The 24056-nt window shown below is 32.8% G+C and overlaps 1 protein-coding gene across 1 annotated transcript in view; it reads right to left on the bottom strand.

Annotated features, from left to right (window-relative positions):
• LOC129231008 (metabotropic glutamate receptor 3-like) overlaps positions 1 to 24056 on the bottom strand; it is a 109501-nt gene that overhangs the window by 29712 nt on the left and 55733 nt on the right. The window contains exon 5 of the mRNA XM_054865253.1: positions 8241 to 8353. Coding sequence (XP_054721228.1) covers positions 8241 to 8353 — 113 coding nt within the window. The remainder of the gene's footprint in view (positions 1 to 8240; positions 8354 to 24056) is intronic.

The raw sequence follows: 24056 nt of genomic DNA, 5'->3' as shown, positions 1-24056 counted from the left end.
TTTCATTGTCAAAAAAAAAAAAAAAAAAAATCGTGTACGCATATCTTTATGTAGAAACATGAATGACTTCGAGTTTATTCGCCGAAAACTGAATACCTAAATTAAAACTTTACGTGAAAGTAAAAACAAGTCATATCAATAATAATTATTTCACAGTTAAAACCATAACTGCGGAGTCAGAGTCGGAGTCAACTCATTTTGGGATAAAGGAGTCGGAGTCGAATATCCAAGAATCGGAGTCAGTCATTTGTCCTCCGTGTATAAATTTTTGCCAAAGCTACGAAGTCAGGTCGAAGTCGGAGAGTCGGAGTCCGATTAATTGTCGGTCACAGGAGTCGGAGTCAGGTGCCCCTAAATTCTCGAAGTTGGAGTCTGGAGTTTGGCGCAAGAGCTATTTCCAGCAAAATTTGTTTGAAATAAATCCGCCTTCAAGTACGGAATCTACATTGACTTTCAGTTTCTCAGTAGGCGCTAATGTTAAGGGATTTGAACTGTTCAAAATTGAACGGAAAATTGTTCAAATCAAAAAGATATTTTATAGACAAGTTTTTCAGCAAAAACTTTTTCCTACAAAGTGTGTTTGAAGCAAATTTACCTCACAGTTCGGAATTGCCTTGAATTTCCCCGTAGACGCTAATGTTAAGTTTTTTTGAACTGTTCAAAATTGAACAAAAAATAGTTCAAATCAAAAAGTGAAGTATGGGAATGAGGTGTGCTCGCCGAGATCTTTCTAACAAAAAAAAGTTTGTTCGAATCGGACTATTCATTCAAAAGGTATTAGGTGGGTGACAGACAGACAGACCGACAGACAGACATTTTTCCCCATCTCAATACCCTACTTTCCAATTTTTAAATTTTCGATATTTATTTAATTATTTTATTTATTTTTGACTTATTTTTGCTTTTCGCGATATTTTAAAATGCATTAAGCCTTCTTTCATGCTTTTTTCTTCTTTCTCTGACTTTTACTGGGAAAGTAGGCTAAAAATGAATGGGCATGACAAATTTGAATTTATGACTGTTTGTTAACGAATGAAATCATGTTTATATTTACCCAGGAAACTACGGGATAAATGTAACCATTTTATTTTACCTTCTCATGAAGGACTGTAAAAAAAATCCGAAACGTTAATGGTAATTTTCGTGAAACGTTTCGGGATTTCAGTTTTTCATCCCCTTCCTGAGAAAATCAAGTATCCATGTCAAAAAGTTTCCTGAATTGCTGAACGATACACGAATGCAGACTTTTGTGAAAAAATATTTTTTGTTGAACGAGAAGTTAGACTGAACGTGTTTATTAAGTGTATTGGCTTTAACTCGACTACGGCCCCAGATTGACTAAGCTCCCAATGCGAGTCACTGGGTACTGCAGCTTTGCAAGGTAAGAATTGCAGGCAAAGGGTATGCTTGAATTTTACTTGCAACCCTGCCATGGTTGATTTGATGCTTCTGGAGCTTTCTTGGTAAATCAGGAAGGTTCTAATCAATGAAATCGAACCTAAGTAATTTTTCTTGAAGGTTTCCGAGACGTGACTGGCTTTAACATGTTAGATTTACCAATCCTCTTATACATAATAGTCGATGGTTGAGTAACCCTCGTGTTTCAGCAATGAAACTCGCTCCACGGTATGATAATTTGATAATATGTATTGGTAATGTTTAACATGCAGGGAAAGTCTTTATTGCGACAAGGCTGAACTCGATCTGGTAATTTAACTGTTTTACTGGTAAGACTGTGTCATTTTTTTCAGGGGAATGAAGAAACAAAATAATGGTCGACAATGAACGCTATCTACTGGAGTTTAGGTTAATTCACTGGAGTTAGGGTTACAATTTCAACTATGAAAATATTATCTAACAGGCAATGGCTTCGTTCGAATGTAGAAGCAATTTTAACCCGTCATACCTTGACGGGCGACTTTCTAGTTTTTAAGAAGTGTAAAGAATAATTTCAGATAGGTAACTTTAATCAGTAAAGCTTTTAGCGAAAAACGTTCCTGGTTTTCGCAAGATATGTTGCTGTCAGAAATTGGGCACATCAGCTGCCAATTGTTTTCCGGGAGCGTTTCTAAATTGCTTTTACAGTAATGTAGATGTTGGGAGATAATCGCATTGTATACAATCAGTTTAAAAGCTAAAGAAGTTTTACACCAACAACATTCAATCCTTGACCCGTACGTCGCATGCGACCCGCCGATTCCTCCTAATGTAAATTAGGAACATTTAAAAAGAAAAATTGTACACTTACATGAAAATTCAATCTTCCAGAAAAATAGGAAGAATGAAAAACTTCGTTGTCTTGATTTACCTCAGAATGCAGTACTTATGGGGTAAATGGAAACACTTTAATTGCACATCAAAAATAGCTGGGAAGGTGAAAGTCACAAAAAAGTATTTTTATTTAACTGTCACATTACAAGTAAAACTAGTTGAAACCAGTTGAGAATTTGTGGATCAGTAAAATAAGAAAGAACAACGTCAAAAAACACAAATTGCAAATCACTGCAGACACATGTTTTGGCGTTACAAGGAAAGCCTTTTTCAAAAGAAATAAACTTATGGATGAAAAGATGTCTCTTCATCCTTTTCCGAAACACATGTCTGCAGTAATCTGTAATTTTTCCTTTTTGACATTTTTATTTCTAATATATATATATATATATTTTTTTGTAAAAAGGTATTTATTTATTTTATTTGTGGACTAGCTCTAGATGAATATGTAAGATGAATAAACTCTGAAAAACAACCTGTTTCTTAGTGCCGTCTTCAAAAAGATGACGCATGTAGAAATATTTGAGGACGCCCTAAACTCTCAGAGTCTATACTTTTATATGTTTCCTAACAGTTTAGTTTCAAAAATTCTGCAAAGTATGGTTTGCTTACATTTACCTATATCACCTTTTACCCCAAATGGTCCTAATTACTTTCTTGTTCACTTATTTATCTGATTTATTTTTCGTGCGTTTGACGGCAACTTAGAGTTTAGGGGTAAAACCACGCTTTCCCCTGGCAGTAAAACATTTTAAATGTTTCAAAGATATCTTTTAAGGCTACAATGTAGTATAAAAATCTTTTTGAGCAATCACGATTGCTTATTGTCCTCACTGGACCGTCTTTGGCGTCTTGTTCCTTTTTCAGTTTGGACCAGCAGCACCACCGCCCACCGTCCTCTGTCGGCGTGACTCCTCCGGTCCCGAGCTATCCGCTCTCCTGGTCGGAGTTGTCCATGTCCTACACATACTCACGCTCACACACTCACACATATACACACACACACACGCCTACATACATACACACAGGTCTACGCACACCGAGACCCACATGATAACAGGCCAGACAACTCCTTTCCCCCCCGCTTCGTTACGCCACCAGTCGTCGATCTTTGAACTTGGCGCGAAACTTTGAAAGCAGTGTGTTTTACCAGTAAACATAGTGCTCTGGCTGAAATAGATGAAATGGGAAATATGTAACTTCGGATACATATTTTTGAATACAATACTGTTGGATTTATCTCATCCTTTCCACGTACCGGAATGTAGGAGCAATTAATATATATATATATATATATATATATATATATATATATATATATATATATATATATATATATATATATATATATATATATATATATAATATAAGTTTGTAAGTGTGCTGAGTGAAAGTGAATTAGCGATTTCCGCTTCTGAACAACCTGCATGCGAAGAAAAAAGTTGGACTCCTTATGGAATAAATTTTAAAGTTCGGAGGTAAGTAATTTTCTCAGATAAACAAATTGCTTTTGAGTTCATGCAGTTAAGGTTACTTAACTTTTCCTCTATTACACAAACAATTGTCAGTTTCCTTTCTGATATCTTTGTCTGTAATTTGTAATTTCAGCGTACTGCTTTAATATTTGAAATGGTTGACTTGCAACTTTTAATTTCTTTATTTTTTCAACCTTGTACACGCATTTATTCGAAATGGATTTTCCAAGCTGACAATATACATATGTCAAAATTTTCTGCAAATATACTTGTTGCTATCAGAAGCAACGTAACTTGGTGTTGATATTCAGTTAATATGTATGTAAACAAGTTTATTGAAACATGCTTTTAACTGAACTAACCTTATATTTTCGGTTTCGATTAAATTGTTTCATACGCTAGCATGTGTTATTTTGATCAAAAAACATTCCTTGATGGGCTTCCGTAGTTCTGAGGTAGAAGATTAGCTTTAAACGCCGGAGGTCGTGGGTTCGATACTCAGACATTTCCCCCCCAACTACGCCCCTGCAATGTTATTCAAACAAGCTGGTTCTGTGCGTAAATTAAAAACAATATATATGTTTTTTTCCACTGTTGTCTTTAAGTTATATGATATTTATGCACAAATTGTGGTAGAGTTAAAGGTATTCATAATTTCTGGGCTTACGAAAGATTACTTTTGAGCAGTGGATACGCAACGTGTTTTTGCCAAATACTCTATGCTTGTTTGTTTATGCTGAAAAAGGGCAAAATGTCTTGAACTACATATTTTTTGAACTCCTTGGGTTTTCTGTTAATAAGCTTTCAGGAACTCTGAAACTGTAACATAAATTGAATTAAATGGCTGTCCATAAAGTATGTTGCGAAATTTTGAACAAATGTCCCCCCCCCCTCCTTGTTACATGTAACGCTGTTCAACATGAGCATATTGTTATAAATAACGCGTGATGTCACACTTCTTGTTATCCCCTCCCTTCCCCCTGTCACAAAACTGTCACACTGAATTCCTAAAAGAGCATACTCAGCAAAATGTTGATCTAAATTTAACATATATGAGGTTTTATGTATTGAAGAAAGTTGCTAAAATGGTCATTCTATGAAAAGTTTTTTGAAAAAGGTAAAAGGTTACTTTGTCATCAATTAATGCTTTTTAAAATAATTTTTCAAAGCCTAAAATGATGAACTATTGAAGCCCCCCCCCCCACAAGAATCATTAGCAGCAGAAAAAGCTGAAAATGGAAAAGTAGCCAAATTCCAAATCCAAAAAAAAAAAAGGCTGCTTAGATATTGAATACATTTTTTTGATGTACAACATACAGTATTCATGATGTTGCATAATTCCTTCTTTAATTGACGTTTTTCAAGTTGAATTCCTGTGTAATTTTTCGAGAGTGCCCACCAAAGGGGGGGGGGAGGGGTCGGAATCATAGTCTCATAGTAATGGTAGCTTTTCAACGGCTATAGTTAAATAACTGTGCCCTTGAAATTTTAAGGGAGATGGGGGAGATGTTTTTGGGGTATTTTTCTTGAAGTTTTCATAATTGAAGGGGGTAGGGCAGTGTATACTTTGGGGGGTGGCACCCAAGCATTCATGTCTTTTTAAAAGCATAAATTTGCTCAGCTAAGTTAACATTAATAATCTGGTATTATGTACTTTAATTTGATGTTATGTCTTTGAAACATATTGCAGTCATGTTTCCCATTTACTTAAGTAAAAATGTTTATTTATTTTTTAAAATTTCATTTAATTCTTATTCAAATACAATGGTTAAATTATTTTTTTGTTTTGATGTAATTGTAAAATGAAAGTTCATTTATTTATTTGAATACTTCTTAAGAGTTAATGTTTCAATACAATATACAAGTAGTTAAAATGCGATTAGTTTAAAAAAAATTCAAATGAAAAATAAAACTGTGTTTATTTATCACTTCGTTTTAACATGATTGTAAAATAAAATCGTGTTTAGTTATTTGAATACTTTGTAAGACTTATAAATGTTTTTATGTAAAATACTATGAATTAAGCTCAGTGTATTTTTTAGTGTATGATTATCGGTTCCTTTTTATGTTTTCAAATGAAAAAGTAGAACTTTTAACGCTATTAAAATAATAGAAGACAATAATAAATAAACCAAATAGTTTAATTAAACCAAAATACTAATCGAAGTGCTCATTTCCCAATATCATTGTGGATCGACGAACGATGACGTCATTTGCTAGTTGGATGGCCTTCCTATCTCGAAGGCCTCGCGCACACACCCAAGCCTACACACACACACAACTATGTACACGTAACTGCCCAGGGAGGTGGGGCAGGAGCCGTTTCTTGAAACAATAACTCCAATGAGTAGAGTCCTGTCGCAGTTCGTGATTGCGAACAACATAATTTGAATTCAAAATTTCAGAATTCAAATTATTTATTTATTTTTTTAATTTTGAAGATATAGTTCTGAAATTTTTATGAGTTATAGACCATTATGAAAGGAAGTAATGTGTAAAGTTTTTATGAAAAATTCTCAATAGCTTTTAAAATACAGAAGATATTGTATTTTTTAATCGTGAATATTTGAACCACAAAAATCACTCCATGAGCATCATGTTTTTAAACCTAATTTTCTCTATTTTGATATGCATATTTCATGTTTAAAGAAAACTTGGGGCGAAAAATTTCATTAACCCGAATATTTTGTTCAAAAGGTGTTAATAAACAGAGTTTTTCTTAAAATTTCGAATTTTTCTGGAAAAAGTCAATAAAATTAGAATTTAAGCCAGCTTATAAAAAAAAAAAAAAAAAAGAAATCATGGGATTGAAAATATGCTCTCATTTTTTTAAATTTGTATCTCATTATCAATCTGAAAAAAACTCAAAGTAATTAAACAAATCCTGATCTGCAGAAAGCATTTGAAAGATAAACATGAATTAAAATTTTAGGATTATGAGATATTTGCATTTAAATGAAACATTTGTTCACAAAATGTAAAATATCACATTGATAGAACAGCTTATAACTTCTGTAAAAATAGTCCGAATGGGGTCGTTTCCTACAATTTAAAAGTATTTTTTCTGAAAGAGCATGCGTAAAAACATAGAATATGGCCATTTTTTAAATAATTTGTTTAAGTTTAATATTAAAAAAAAATACTTAAATCGGAACGTTTTCATTGTTTACGGATTCTGCCGATGACATCATAAATGATGAAATGCTATTCAGTGTTGCCATTCACAGTGCAAAATATTTAATTCGCATCTTTACTCACGTGTATTGGCAACGATATGGTTGATAGCAAGCGTAGAGCCCAACTTTAATTCGCTTCTTGATTATCATAACGTGGAAACGCGGTAGAAAGATGAGCCAAAGAGCATCATTTGACGTCAAGGCGTGGTCTTGATGACATCAAGACGTCATCAAGACCACGCCTTGTTTGAAAAATCGGACATTTTAAAAAATTAATTAAAAAAAAAAACTGTTGGGAAAATGAAAGTATTTTCTGGGTCCATATTTTTTTTTGCTCATTCTATCCATTTCAATGACTAAAAGTAATACTTTTGACTGAAGGAAGCCACCTCATTGAGAAAAAAAATTGTAAGTATAACCCACAGTACAAAGATTAATTTTAAGGGGAAAAAAAAGAAAAATCAAAGTTTTTGGTTGATTTTTCGCATTTTAAGACACTATTGTAGCCTTTAATCAAAAATTTGTTTTATACTTATGGGGTCTGAGGACCTTGAACCTTTTAAAATTTTCGACTTTCAGGAAAAATTATATGTTATGCATAATTTAATTCTGAACAATTTGATACCTTATTTATTACCATACGCAAAAAACTTTTCAAGTTATCGTAAAAATGCGTAACCTTTCCCTTCAGCGCCGGTTTCTTGTTTTGCGTGCGTGATGTCTCAGAAAGTTTCTCATATATTTACGTAAAACTTTTCATGTATGTTTGTCTGGTTTATTTTTATGATCTGAACTTAAATTTTTACTAAAAATGAAAGTTAGTAATACTAAAAAAAAATATTTTTTCATCCAAAATTTTGGAAAAACGTGATATTAACCTATAAAATTTCAAAAAAATAAAATAAATAAATAAATAAATAAATTTAGGTTCAGATCATAAAAATAAACCAGACAAACATGCAGAAAAAGTTTTACGGAAATATATAAGAAACTTTCTTCGTGAAAGAAACGTGAAAAAGAAAATCACGCATGCAAAACGAGAAACCGGCGAAACCGGCACCTGAGAAAAAGAAGCTTAAACAGTTGTTGTTAATGGTAATAAATAAGGTATCAAATTTTTCAGCATTAAATTATGTATAACATATATTTTTTTTTCCAGAAAGTAGAAAATTTTGAAGGTTAAAGGTCCTTTGACCCCTTAATCAATTTTGTAGACAAAATAAAGAAAGAAAGAAAAACAAAATCTGAACCGCTTCTATTAAATTCCAAAATCTACATACACAATTCACATACTCAAACAAATATTTTGAATACTTACTTCAGTATTTCCAAAATTGCATACGCTTGATTGACGTCTGAAGGCACCGTTCGGAAAAAGTAATCGTACTTTTCTTTATTGCTGAGTGTGGGGCTCGTGGATTGGTAACTCACCTGTCGATCAAAAAAGAGCAAGAGAAAAAAGTAAATACCGCGAAGAGCTTCCTAGTTAAATGCATTTCAATGTTTCAATTTATACAAGGAAATGAGTTTTACGGCAGGGATGTTTGTGATCCGAAACTTCTGAAAATATTGGGCAGACAACTCAAAAATTATTAAAATCCTCTTATATATATAACCGATGATCGAGTAATGCGCGTGTTTCAACCATGAAACTCGCGCCAAGGCATGATAATTTGATAATTTGATTTGGTAATATTTAACATCCATGGAAAGGCTTTATCGTGAGAAGGTTGAACTCGATCGGGTAACTTAACTGTTTTACTGGTAGGACAGTCATTTCAGGGGAGTAAAGAAACGAATAAAGGATAAAAAATAAGCTCTATCTACTGATGTTTAGGGTTCATTCACTGGAATTACTGGAATTAGAATTACAATTTGTACTATCAAAAAGTATCAAACAGGCAGTGGCTTCGTTCAAGTGTAGAAGGGTAGTAGCAATTTTAATAGGAACGAGCAAGAAAGTCACCCGTCAAGGTATGACGGGTGACTTTCTAGTAAATAAATAAATAAATAAAATGGTTTTGTTTCAATGATGAAAAGTTTTTACGTGGAATAAAGGGGGGCGGGGGGAGGGTCGAGCTTCCTCAAAGTTTCCAAAAATTTCACACTCGTTTTACTTGAGTCCACTATGACCCCCGTGTTCAGATAAGGCTCACGATAAAAGAGGAGCTACCTTGTCCAACATTTTGATTCCAAAATAGTCGGGCGAAAAAAAATATTATTTTTACAAAAACCTCATTGCAGAAAACTGGTGTCCAAGCTTTAGATGTGTTACCTGATTGATGTTTGATTATTTTATTCTGTTGATGAAGACGATTTAATTAATACAAATTAAAATCAAACAAGGTGTGAAAATGAGGTTTATTACAGTAAACACTTCCCGATATATTTTTGTTAAATTTGTGAATTAAGCTATCTTTTTAGATTCACCTTAAGAGACTTTTACTCAACTTATCATCAATTGTTTTACGACATGTCAACCAACGAATATTATAATGTATTTATAAATATTAGAAACGAGGTTGGATCCAAGTTTGTCTTAAAACCAATATGTCGGATTAGTCAGCCTGTCCTTTTCAAGGGGCTCTAGGTTCGGGTACGGTTTTGTGTTTCAAGGAAGTACGGAAAAGAGGCGAAGTGGAGCTTCGAAAGGTTCAGTTTTTGGTTAGTTTTGGATTAAATACAAGTACTTGCCAGAGTTTATTCTCTTGACTGCAAACAATGATTACTGTAGAAAATTGTGAACGATTCAAAAAAGTGTCAAACGTAAACTTTTCCTCTTTTTTTTTTGACATCTAAGTTAACTTCCCCACGGTGGATTTACTTCCCCCAACAACATAGTAGGACCCACAGCAGTCATCGAATGGGATAATCAAACCGCAGTTATGTCGCAGCCGCGACGCGGGACACATTGAGTCCTAGAAGCTGGCGCGTGTGGCCCGTTGTTTGATTAAAGATTAAGATCAGAAAGTAGAATTAATTCCAGTGTCGTAAAGTTGGAGCCGAATATTCAGATATAGTATTCTGTGAAACATGCATTTAATAAGATAGGCATCTAGTAGTTGATAACAATAATTTATTATGTAACTCTTTGTTCGTTGATATTTTTCCATGTTATTCAAAAAGAAAATAATTTGACATTTTAGCTTTCTCTTGCGAGAATGATTTTAATGGAAATGCACGGACAATGACCGAGAAAGTAAATAGAAAAATAAGTTTTAATTATAATTAAGAATAGACAAAAACTCAACTTAATCTAACACGCAAATTTACGTTTTGTTAAATCTTTGACGAAGTCAAAAAAAAAAAAAAAAAGTTCACAATTAGCCACAGCTACTACTTTTGTGTAGAATACAGCTCAAAGCACGCGGCCCACTATTGCGACTGACATTTCCTCTCCTACATCTTAACACATTAAAAATTATTCAAACACTATACAAAAAAAAATTAATTCCTAAAAACCAGTATTGAAAAAGGCGTTCCCTGTAACGCCGAAACACGTGTCTGCGGTAATTTACAAATTTGTGCTTCTACTTACGTTGTTTGTTCTGACTTTACTATTCTGCACAAAGGTATTTATTTATCTTATTTATCTTAATGAAGTAGTGTTTCGCATTATTTACACATTGACGTCTGAACGATGTCCACAAAAAACTGATGGTTGCAATATTGTGTTGTTCTTCTGCAGAGACAGCGAATAAATTTATGCATTTAAAAAATTTATAGACGTAACTCTAATGTAAAAAAAACACGCTAAAACTGGTTTGCTTATTTTGATGAACATTTTTTTCTTTTTTTACGAAGAAAAGAACTTTCTTAATTTTCGTTTTAAAAAAGTATACGGTCCCCTAAAGTAGGAAAAAATGAATTTTTAAGCATAGCGCAAAAACTACTGAATATTTTGAGCTCAAATTTTGGATTCCCACATAAAAGCTCTTCTAGATTGTTTTTCTGTTTAAATTTAATACGGTTTCAGATCATATTTTTTTCAAAATATATTAAAATAATTCATAAAAAAACTAAAATTACATTTTAGGTGCTGTAAGTTATGTTTTTATTATTGGGTCGATTCATATTTTGATATAAAAAAACAATTTAACACAACTTTGCCGCGCCTAATCTAGTTTTTGTGTTATGAGTAAAAATATCAAAATACGTTTTAACATTGCGAGAGGAATTTTTCAAAACTCGATTCTGAAGTAACGGCCGGATCGAATTTAACAAAACTTTGTATACAAAGTTAAAAAAGGATGCTAATCACAAATATGTGATAGAAAAAGGGGGTTCTCATTGAAAAATTTGAAGTTGATGCTCGTTCTAATATGAAGACGACCCCTTAACAACATTTTTTTAAACATAATTATGTAGAACTTTTTATTCCTGAAACAATGACACCTTACACGTGTCTCTAGTTTCAATAGTCTTTGAATACGATCGAGTGTTTCGTTTTTTTTCCTATGACTGTACCAAGTTACATGAAGCAATTAACAGAAGATAACTGTGCCTTAAGAAGTGTAGGTAGGTTCAAAAAAATTTTGATGAGATAATTATAATGTATTTCAAAAAAGTAAAAAAAGAATTATTTTAAAAGAGACATAGCGAAAATGAAAAAGTAATTCTGAATAATATCGTTTAACTGTCTTTATTTTATGAAATTCTTACGTCAAATATGATTTTAAAAGAAATCATGCTGAATTTTTTAATCTAAGTGTTTAAAGGTAAACAATAAAAAAATGTACAAAAACAACTTGAATTATTCAAATATCATCAAACAGGCACATTTGGATCAAATGTAGAAGCAATTTTCACCCGTCATACCTTAACGGGTGACTTTCTAGTAAATAAATAAATAAATAAATAAAATGTTTTTATTTCAATGATGAAGAGATTTTAGGTGGAATGAAGGGGGGGGGGGGGTCGAGCTTCCTCAAAGTTTCTTAAAATTTCACACACGTTTTACTATGACCACCAGGTACAGGTACGGTTTTGTGTTTAAAGGAGGTACGGAAAAGAGGCGAAGTGGAATTTCGAAAGGTTCAGTTTTTGGTTAATTTTGTATTAAAAACAAGTATTTGCCAGAGTTTATTCTCTTGACTGCAAACAATGATTACTGTAGAAAATTCTGAACGATTAAAAAAAGTGTCAAACGTAAACTTTTTCTCTTTTTTTTTTGGCATCTAAGTTAACGTCCCCACGGTGGATTTACTTCCCCCCAACAACTAGTAAATGTTCCAGTGGCGCAGCGAGGAGGGGTTGAGGTTGGGGTGAACCCCCCCCCCCCGAGTCATTGGTTTTAACATAAATGCAAAGTCTAACACAGTAGTTTATGAATATGAAAGGGTTGTTTTGACCAACTAAACTCCTTTCAGAAGGTTGCTTCAATGGATTCAGGGGAAGAAGAACTGTTGATATATACCTTAGATACATGTTGTATGATTTTAGATTTCTGGCAGAATGTTGTGATCAGTTGGGGATTTGGCTATCAAGAGGACAACTAGGAGTACATCCTCTCAAATGATAGCTACCGAAGAATTTTGCCATCTGATCCGTCTTCGCAATATCAGCGTCAACATCACCTAAAGCTCGGAGCGTATTTGTCTCGTTTTTCAACAGCTTCATCATTAGCCTATTTGTCAGCTGACTGTTATTATGAAAGTTGGACAGAAACCTTTTTGTTTGATCGTCGTTTCAATTTTCTAACTGACTTTAATGTCCATATAGTTTATACAGTCGTCTCTTTTTGCCTAACAGTTTTGTAGACTATAGGTATCCTCTGCAACAACAAATTCAAATTTAATTAAATTAATGTCGTTATCAATTTCCTTAAACAGTATGTATAGTGCTGACTTTCTGCACGTCCTCAGTCAACCAATTCATACTACATATACGTAATTTTGCAAATTTTCGCCCGATTCCTTGGTAAAGGGCTGTCCATAAATAATGTCACACCTTTTTTTTCAAACATTTTTAACCCTCTACCTCCCACCTTCCTTCCTTTTGTAACAAAATTTATTTTACAAGCTACTTTTCATAAACTATTCGTATTAAAAAATGCTTGATATCACACACTTCTTACTTTTTCCTTCTCCCTTGTCACAAAGTCGCAATTTCATGATCCCCCCTCACCTTAAACATCACTTGTGTTGCAGTAACCCACAAATACTTCTTTATTGTCCATCAGGATTGTCGAATTCGTTGAAGAAAAAGGAAGTGCGCGATCCTTTCGAGTCAGTTTGAAAATTGTAAATAGCAAATATGAAAGGGCGTGTTTGAAATTCTGTAACTTTTGATTGGTTGAATAATATATAACAAAGTAGCATATCAAATTGAACTAAATTTAAAGCTCTAAAACTTTGTCGTTGACAATTTTCATGAATACTGATTCTGGGAAGCACTAGGTGCAAATGTTTGAAAAAAAGAACGAATTTTTCCGAAAATCATCGTTTTTTTATAACATACCAGAAAATTGTTGGAAATTTGACAAATATGTGCAAAAACAGTTTCATAGTAACTTTATTTAGCGTGAAATTCTATTTTAAACGCATTTTTTCCTCCGTTTCCGACATTATCTCGAAAAACCCAAAATTTTCTTCCCTCCTCCCTGCCACCTTTAGCTCACCCCCCAGGGACGGGGACTTTTAGTATGTTTACTTACTAAGTACACCTAACAATATTTTGACGTCAAAAATTATCGCATATTCCATGCACGCTGCAATGTGTTCATTGAGTGGACTACATAGATACTTAGCAAGCTGATATAGGATCAAACACCTGAATCGGCACTGCCTATCGTTTGTTAAGAAATTAACTGACGTCGACACAGTAAAAAGATTTATAAAAGTTTAAACACTTGTAATGTGTTCGAAATGGACTTTTATAAAAAAATTGTTTTTTTCTTCTCTACACCAGTTAATGTTTTGATGGTTTATAGATATATCCTTAAAAAAAATCGAGCGTCAGTAACCGCTGTCGTTTAGGAAGTATCTTGCTCACTTGAATAAGTCTCTCAAGCAATGTGCTAGAGAGATGGAAATTGGAAGGAAAATATTGTTTTGAATCCGCTTCTGAAAAGTAAGGACTATCGAAACAAGAATTGCAGTCAGTGAATTATTCTGCTCCTTTAAAAGCAGTAATAATGCCAATTCCAGTCTGTATTTTCAAGTTCTTATCCATTCTGACCCCCCCCCCCCCAAAAAAAAAGAAAAAAACTCTATCAAGCCTCATATATATATTAAGGCTCCTATATAAGGGGAGCTGACTTATCCGACATTTTGGTTCCAAAATTGTCTGGCGAAAAAAATAGTATTTTTGCAAAAGTCTCATTTCAGAAAAGTGGTGGCAAAGCTTAAGATGTGTTACCTGATTGATGTTTGAGTATTTTATTCTGTAGATGAAGATGATTTAATTTATACAAATTAAAAACAAATAAGGTGAAAAAATGAGGTTTATTACAGTAAACATTTCTTGATACGTTTTTGTTGAATTTGTGAACTAAGTAATCTTTCTCGATTTACCTTAGGTGACATTTTACTCAACTTATCATCAATTGCTTTACGACATAGCAACCAGCGAATATTATAACGTATTTATAAATACTAGAAACGAGGTTGGATCCAATTTTGTCTTGGAACCAAAATGTCGGATAAGTCAGCCTGTCTTTTTCGAGGAGCTCTAATATATATAAGCGAATGATCGAGTAACGCTGACGTCATCAACAATGAAACTCGTGCCATGGCTTAATAATTTGATAATATGTTGTGGTAATGTTTGAAATTCAGTGTATTGCTTTATTTTCACAGGGCTGAATTTGATCCGGTAACAGAACTGCTTTACAGGTATGATTGCCATTTTAGAAGAATGAAGAAACGTAAAAATGGTTAATAGTGAACACTATCTACTGGATTTTAGGGTTAATCCACTGGAGTTAAAGTTAAATTTTCGACTATCAAAATATCACCGAACAGGCAGTAACTTCGTTCAAATGTCGAAGCAATTTTTCCTCGTCATACCTTGACAGGCGATTTTCTAGTTCCTTATAAATTAAAAATGGTACCAAGTTACATGAAGCAATTAACAGAAGATAACTGTGCCTTAAGAAGTGTGGGTAGGTTCAAAAAAATTTTGATGAGATAATTATAATGTATTTCAAAAAAGTAAAAAAAGAATTATTTTAAAAGAGACATAGCGAAAATGGAAAAGTAATTCTGAATAATATCGTTTAACTGTCTTTATTTTATGAAATTCTTACGTCAAATATGATTTTAAAAGAAATCATGCTGAATTTTTTAATCTAAGTGTTTAAAGGTAAATAATAAAAAAATGTACAAAAACAATTTGAATTATCAAAATATTATCAAACAGGCACATTTGGATCAAATGTAGAAGCAATTTTCACCCGTCATACCTTAACGGGTGACTTTCTAGTAAATAAATAAATAAATAAATAAAATGTTTTTATTTCAATGATGAAGAGATTTTAGGTGGAATGAAGGGGGGGGGGGGTCGAGCTTCCTCAAAGTTTCTTAAAATTTCACACACGTTTTACTTGAGTCCACTATGACCTCCAGGTACAGGTACGGTTTTGTGTTTAAAGGAGGTACGGAAAAGAGGCGAAGTGGAATTTTGAAAGGTTCAGTTTTTGGTTAATTTTGTATTAAAAACAAGTATTTGCCAGAGTTTATTCTCTTGACTGCAAACAATGATTACTGTAGAAAATTGTGAACGATTAAAAAAAGTGTCAAACGTAAACTTTTTCTCTTTTTTTTTTTACATCTAAGTTAACGTCCTCACGGTGGATTTACTTCCCCCAACAACTAGTAAATGCTCCAGTGGCGCAGCGAGGAGGGGTTAAGGTTGGGGTGAACATTGGTTTTAGTCATTGGTTTTAACATAAATGCAAAGTCTAACACAGTAGTTTATGAATATGAAAGGGTTGTTTTGACCAACTGAACTCCTTTCAGAAGGTATTTTTGATCAAAAACACCTCCAGAAGATTTTTCTGGCTGTGCTAGTGATATGTTCATTCGCAAACAAAATAATTTTATAAATTACATTACAAAACTTTTTATTTGGATGAAATAACTCCTTCATATTGATATAAGTAAGTTTTAACGATGAGAAACGACTATTAAATCTGGTTATTTGCAAATACAATTGCATTCACATAAATACTTAGCAAGCTATTGTAGGGTCAAACTCCTGACTCGGCACTGCCTATCGTTTGCTAAGAAATTAACTGACGTCGACAAAGTAAAAAGATCGAAAAGAGTTTAAACACTTGTAATGTGTTCGAAATGGATTTTTATCTATAAAAGCATTTTTTTCTTCTCTTCACCAGTTAATGTTTTGATGGTTTATAGATATGTCCTAAAAAATCGAGCGTTAGTAAGCGCTTTAGATCAAGGAGTATTTTGCTCACTTGCATAAGTCTCTCAAGCAATATACTAGAGAGAAGGAAATGGAAAGGAGAACATTGTTTTGAATCCGCTTCTTAAAAGTAAGGACTTTCGAAAACAAGGATTGCAGTCAGTGAATTACTCTGCTCCTCTAAAAGCAATAATCATACCAATTCTAGTCTCTATTTTCAAGTTCTTATTCATCCTAACCCATACCCCCCCCCCCCCCAAAAAAAAAAAGGCTTTCAATCCTCAAATATGTAAAAGCGAATGATCGAGGAGCGCTGACGTCATCAAGAATAAAATTCGTGCCACGACTTGATTATTTGATAATATGTTGTGGTAATGTTTGACATGCAGAGTATTGCTTTATTTTGACAGAGCTGAACTGGATCCGGTAACTTAACTGCTTTCTTGGTCGTTTTAGAAGAATGAAGAAATGTAAAAATGGTCAACAATGAATGCTATCTACTGTATTTTAGAGTTAATCCACAGGAGTTAGGGTTAAATTTTCAACTATCAAAAAAATATTACCGAACAGGCAATTGCTTCGTTCAAATGTGGAAACAGTTTTCACCCGTCATACCTTGACGGGGGATTTTCTAGTTCCTTATAAATTAAAAGTGATACCAAGTTACATGAAGCAATTAATAGAAGATAACTGTGCCTTAAGAAGTGTGGGTAGGTGCAAAAAATTTTTGTTAAGATAATTGCAATGTTTTTCAAAAAAGGAAAAAAAAAAAGAATTATTTTAAAAGAGACATAACGAAAATGGAAAAGAAATTCTGAATAACATGGTTTAACTGTCTTTATTTTATGAAATTCTAACGTCAAATATGATTTTAAAAGTAATCACGCTTAATTACTGAAACTAAGCGTTGAAAGTTAAATAATAAAAAAAAGACGTACATTAAACATCGAATAGGAAAGAATTTGCATTAATTTTTTTTCTTTTATTAAATATCCATCACAATTACCGTGTCTTAGTGATTAAAGCAAAATAATAAAGTACATACAGTGGCTCCCAAAAGTGTGCGTACAACTTGAAATTTCGTTGTAAAACCAAAATAACGCAAAACTGAATTCGAATATTAAGTCCATTTTTTTTTCACACCATTCCTATGCCATTCTGAATAAAACCCAGTAGTTTTTTTCAAAACATTGCATGTTTTTGTTATTGAAATTTGTTAAAAAACGAAGAGACAGAGAAAAATTACGTAAAAAAAAATCATTGTACACTGAAATATTTTCGCATAAATTCATGGTTAAAATTATCGCATGTCGTTTTTGTATTATTTTTGCGTTGTGTTGACACTGTAAATTCATTTAACTTAATTTTTCTGTTTATTTATTCCCTAATATTCTGCCTTTAAATTTCAAAATGGCTGTTGTTCGTAAAAAAAACTATAAACACCATCGAAATTTGATTTGTTTTCCTCACAGTAGCGGTAAATTGGTTTGAAATGTCTATAAATTAGTTAATTTAATCATTCAATAGTGAAGTGCTTGATAAAATGCTTTAAACGAAATGATCGGATAGAAAACAAGGTAAGAAAAGGTTAACCGGCAAAATTAACACAGCGTGATCGGAGATTTACAGTAAAAAAAATTATGAAAAATACACATTTGAGTGATGTAAAAGTTTCTGCAGAATTTAATGAAACATTTACGTTTATTTTTCACCTAAAAGTAGTCTCCAAATTCTCTGATTAGCTGGATTAAATGTGACCTCCTCCCGAAAAAAAAAAAAAAAAATCTTGTTCATGCGAAAAACAGAGAGCTTACGCTTTTCGTCGCAAAATCAGAGATAAATAAGCTCAAAACGTTTTGGAATAACGTCTTACACACAAAAATAAATTCAACATTGTTGGTTTTATTATTGTATAATTTAAAAAAAAAATGTAGAATTTAAACTTAAGAACTTAGTTCGATCGCTTAATTAATACGGTGAAGGTGTTTTTGTCTGAGGGTGCAGATCAGCATCAGGACTTGGTAGTTTGGAATTTTTTGATGAAATAATGAATCATGCTGTACATTTAAATATTTTAAAAAACAATTTCAAACTATTAGCCCAAAATCTGATTATCGGAAGCAACTTTAATTTTTATCAAGATAACGATAAGAAGCGCACAGTTTTCAACGTTTGCATCTGGTGCCTCAAAAATTGTCCTTACGCTTAGTAATATCTCCTCAATCGCCAGATTTAACATTAATGCAACATATTTAGAGATAGAGGTTAGATTACGAAAATACTGCTTTGAAACGAAAAGAGAGCTACAAACAGTGAGACTTACTCAGAAATTGCAAAAAAAAAAAAAAAAAAGCATTGGAATCTATTCTCAGACGTTTAAATGTTGTTGTCGATGTTGAATGATATTCTACTAAATAATAACTTAATGAAAAGTTAGATAATTCAATAATATATAGACATTTTTTAAAGTGTACGAAGACTTTTTGTGAGATAAAATTTCTCACACTTGGTTTTTGATTTTTAAAACATTAATTTTTAATATGTTACTAAAATTTTTCATGTAGTTTTGTTAAAAATAGATCATAGATCTTAATAGATAATTAAATACCTATTCCGAAATATTAATTTTAACCGATGTATAGGGGCTTATTTCATTGAAAGTCGTACACTTTTGGGAGCCACTGTATTCTTCAAATTTCAAAAAAAAAAAAAAATAAATAAATAAATAAATAAATAAATAAATAAAAAATATCAGAAAAACAATAGATAAACAAGAAGTTTCGTCTAGAACTAAATGGGCCTAATTCCCGGTATGCGTACATCGAATTTTTAGTATTTGGTCAATATTCTCAACTATAAATGCAAATTACTAAAAACATACCTTTTTAACAATTAAAGTGGATTTCTAAAAACATAATACATTTCTCTCTTGATGAAATAAATACAAAATAAGCAAATAAAAATAAACAAACAAATAAAGTAGCAGCACCTTTAAACAATGGAGCACATATATTTTTTCCTGCGTAAAAAAATTCTTTTTTGATTTCGAAAAAGTAAATAAATGAAATAAAATATAAAATGTATAAAAAAAACTATGTCAAAAAAAATACATTTTATTAAAAAAAATCGATTGCCATCTATTTTTTTAAGTAAAAATAAAGCGCCGAGGTTTTATTTTTCCTTGTTGCCAAAAACTAAAAATATATATAAATATAATTTCAAAAATAAATAAATAAGCAATAGAATGTTCTCTTCCATAAATAATTTTCGCCAAAATTGTCTGCACAGCTCTTTCTGATAAAAAATAAAGCACTCGGAATTTCCTTTTAATTCTCGTTGTCAAAAATAAACAAATAAACTAAAAAACTTTAGAATGAAAATGAAAACAAGTCATCTCAGCAATCGTTATTTGACAGTAAAAACCAGGGCAGTGACGTCGAGTTGGAGTCGTGGGGTCGGAGTCGAACTGATTTTGTGTTAAAAGGATCAAAGTCGAGAGTAAAACGCTTTAAAATTCCAAGACTCGAAGACGGTCATTTTCACGCCAAGTCTGTACTTCTTTAAAGGTTGCGGAGTCAGAGTCAGAGTCGGACAGATTTTACGGTGCAGTAGTCGAAGTCGCAGTCGGACAGGTTTTGGGTTACAGGAGTCGGAGTCGAAGAGATTTTGTTGTACAGAAGTCGGAATCGAAGGCCCAATAGTTCTAGGAGTCAGAGTCGAGAGTTCGTCTTTTTCCCACCGACTTGGTATAAACATTTGCTCTACGAGTTCATTTCATTTTGATTCCGTCATACTTATTTCTGATTTGCGTCAATGTTAACATGCACAGCACCCCCGCAACCCACGCGGCGTGAGGGGGGGGGGGCAAGAGGCGTGAGGGCGAACGCTCTGAAAAAATAACACTATGTTAAAATTATTTTAAAAAATTCTTATGGGGGGGGGGGCGCACCAAAATCTATGTACGCTGCTATAAATATAGTATTATGATTTTTAATAATATTTATCTTTTTTCTCTTTCTTGCAGCCAAAAATTGAAAACATATTGAGAATCTGCACATTTTTTTCAAATTTTTGATGCAAAAATATATTTTTTGTCCTTATCGTCAATACTAAAAAATTTTAAATGTTTCAAAAAATAATCTTAAAATAGCTAGTTAAAAAAAATGTTTTTATACTTGTTTTTGATCAAGAGCTTTTTTCTACAGTTTGTTTGAAGCAAATTCGCCCTGAAGTTCGGAATCCTTACTGACATTTAAATTTTCCTGCAGGCGTAATGCTAAAACTTTTTGAACTGTTCAAAATTGAACGAAAAATTATTCCAGTCAAAAAGGTATTTTTTGCATATGTTTTTGCATCAAGAGATTTTTCCAACAATGTTTCTTTGAAGCAAAGTGATTTAGATTTGCCTTAAATTTACCCCTAGGTGCTATTGATCAGTTTTGTTTTTTGACTGCTTGAAATTGAACAAAAAATTATTCAAACCACAAAGATCTTTTCTGTACATGTTCTTCGTCAAGAGCGTTTTCCAATAAAGTTTATTTGAAGAAAGCCCACCTTCAAGGTTGGTACTACTTATATTTGCCTTAAATATCCCTGTAGGTGCTTTTTTTTTAACTGCTCAAAATTGAACAAAAAGTTGTTTAAATCAAAATGGGAACTATGGGAGTGAGGGGTCTTCTCCAAGATCTTTTGAGTAAGGAAAGGTTTACGATAGCAATAATAATAAATAAAGTAAAATATAAAGATGAATAATTAAAAACATTAATTAATTTGTACATGCAGAATAAAGCGGACGATAACAAAACAATTCCGATGATTGGTTTCCTTGGTCGCGTCATAATGGATCATGTAATCACTATCCGCTAATCGCAAAGACAAGAGACTGAGAAACGTCGAGATATGGCAAAGTAAAATGAATAAGCATTCTTGCTTGCTCAAAAAAAAAAGAAAAAGAAAAAAAAAAGGAAAAAAAAAGAAAAAATGAATAAAAGAAAGAAAGAAAAAGAAAATTGAAAGACATAAAAATTCTCAAGACAGGAAATTTAGAAATTTATGGCTCTGAACTCTCGAAACTTTTTAAAAAATTTAGCACAAACGATATAATAAACTCCACAATTCGCCTCAAATACTTCTAAGAACTTGATCTCATTTTTGACAGTTTTGGAAAAATAGGTTTATTTCCTTGTTCCAAGTAAAGGAAGTATTGTTACTCACAAAAATTTTCTCGCTCAATTTTCAGCCTGAATTTCCATTTTAATCATCCAATGACAAACATAATTAAGCGAAAAATATCCCTTGTTACGTCACTTTAATTTGTGGAATGAGAACTGAAATTCAATGCTGGAGTACTTGGTGTGCGGAGGAGTAATTACAAGGAAGATAATCTTGCCCTGTAAAGATGTTTTGCAAGATTATTTTCGTCGTATATCTTAAGCTAAATTAGTATCATGAAAAATGCTTTTTCAAACGACATTCAGTTAATGGATGTAAATTCTTTAAAAAATTGCAGTTTGAGGTGCAGATATATTTTTAAGAAGAAAGGTAAAACATCAATAGTGGCCAGTGCTTCAGTAGTGGCCACTTCAAGTTAACTTTTGAACTTTGAGGAAGGAAATGAACAATAATAATGTGATATTTTTTGTTGGTACTTAATGTAATTGTCATATTGAATCAATATTATTCATCAGTTATTTGAATTTAAAGTTCGAATGGGAGAATGTCAGATGGCCACTGCTGAAATTTTTCAGATTTTGGAATGGCCACTGCTGGATCAAATTTGAGGTTTGAGAAAAAATTGATAACAATTGAACAAATTGAAATTCTGGCATGTTTGAAATTGGGAAGATTTAGAAAGCGTTGGGCTATAAAACGCTCACTGAGTTTCAAGAGGGGAAAAATATTGTAGGCTTACAGTTTAAAAATAAACTTTACTGTTGCTACTATTAGTGCGTTTTAATTCTTAGAGAGGCCGCAACTGAAGGAATGGCCACAACTGAAGAAGTGGCCATTACTGGTGTTTTACCTTATGTTTAGGAATTTTCACCTATGTTCTATCTCTGTAATTTTTGAAGACACATTAACAAAATCTTAGAGTACTGTTTGAGCATAGTTTACAACTTTTATTGATTTAAATATTACTTACTGCTTGTCTTTCTTCAATCTTTTTTATAAGCACTTCGGTGTTCACTTCATTACAAAATTATTCAACAAGTAAAACCCAAGGCCGGGGAAATTGTAATATCTTAGGAGCCAGGAAAGCATATTAGGTATTTCTCAGAGCTTAATAGAAAATTCAGAGTAGCATGACTTTCAAATGATTCTTGATCAAAAAGTAGTCGCCAAGCTTTTATTGGGCACCGAGCGACCTGGTGCCTGGGATTCGTCGCACTCTGTGTATGTCTTACATTCAACAAACACTGTAAAAAAATTTCGAAACGTTACTGGTTATTTCCGTGGAACGTTTCGGGGTTTTACACGGGTTTTCACCTATTTCACCGTAAAACAAAGTATCTTCACAAAAAAAAGTTTCCTGATTTGCTACAAGTTACACGAATCCAGGCTTTTCACTGTTGTGAAAAATATTTTAGGTACTAGTTTAAAGATAGAATGAGTTTGTTTATTAAGTGTCTCGGCTTAATTATATTAGCTTACGGCTCGTCCAGATTGACCAAGCTCCAAATGGGAGCGAAGGAGTCACTGGATAGCTGCAGCTTTGCACTGTAAAAACGATTCAGAAACGTTCCTGGAAAACAATGGGCAGCTGATATGCCCAATTTCTACCAGTAACATATTTTGCAAAGAACAGGAAAGTTTTCCTTAAAAGTCAGTAACCTTCCCGAAATTGTCCTGGAATCTTTCTGAAGAATTCAGTTATCTCCCCGGTGAAAGTCAGTCGAGAGAAACTTACGTAAGTTTAATATAATAGCTTTGCGCCTTTCTGGTCTGCCAAGAAAGCTCCAAAAGCATTGCTGCAACCAGGACCAACGCTGAGACAGAATTGCAAGCACTTAGCGTCTCACTCGCTTAAGACAGAATTGCAAGTGCCTAGTGTTTCACTCGCTTGCAAAGCTGCGGAATGCAGAGCCTTATTCGCTCCTTTAGTCAGTTTGCATTGCAAAGCTGCGGAATGCAGAGACTTATTCGCTCCTTTAGGGAGCTTAATTAGTCTGGATGGGTCGCGATCGACTTGAATCAGTAAAACTTAATATATACGCTCAGTTACTCTTTAAACTGGGAGCTAAAAATATTTTTCACAACAGTGGGAAATCTGCATTCTTGCAACTTGTAGCAATTCAGGAAACCTTTTGACAATGATGCGGCGTGATTTGCTCAAGAAGTGGATAAAAATCATTGAAATCCAGAAACGTTACACTAAAATAATAAGCTACGTTTCGGAATTTTTTTACAGTGGGCAAAGGAGTTGCTTCTTTCGCACTTTTAATTCTGGCATAGCTTTGGCCATGGTGCTCTAATGCTTCTGGAGCTTTCTTGGTAAATGAGGAAGGCTTTAATCAATTAATTATTTTAAACCCACTTTATTTTTCTAGAAGGTTTCTGAGATATCTGGCTTTAACAGAAGAGATTTCCCGATTCTTCAGAAAGTTTTATGGAAAATTTCAGAACGGTTACTGGCTTTTAGTGGGGAGGAAAACGTTACTGGTTTTTGCAAGATATGTAACTGGCAAAAATTGGGCACAGCAGCTGCCTATTATTTTCCAGGAACGTTTTTGCATCGTTTTTACAGTGTACAATAAAAAGCAACTGGTTT

Source organism: Uloborus diversus, chromosome 10, assembly GCF_026930045.1.
Source record: "Uloborus diversus isolate 005 chromosome 10, Udiv.v.3.1, whole genome shotgun sequence".
NCBI lineage: Eukaryota > Metazoa > Arthropoda > Arachnida > Araneae > Uloboridae > Uloborus > Uloborus diversus.
Note: the sequence above shows the minus strand (reverse complement) of the source record. Positions and strands in the feature narration are given on the sequence as shown.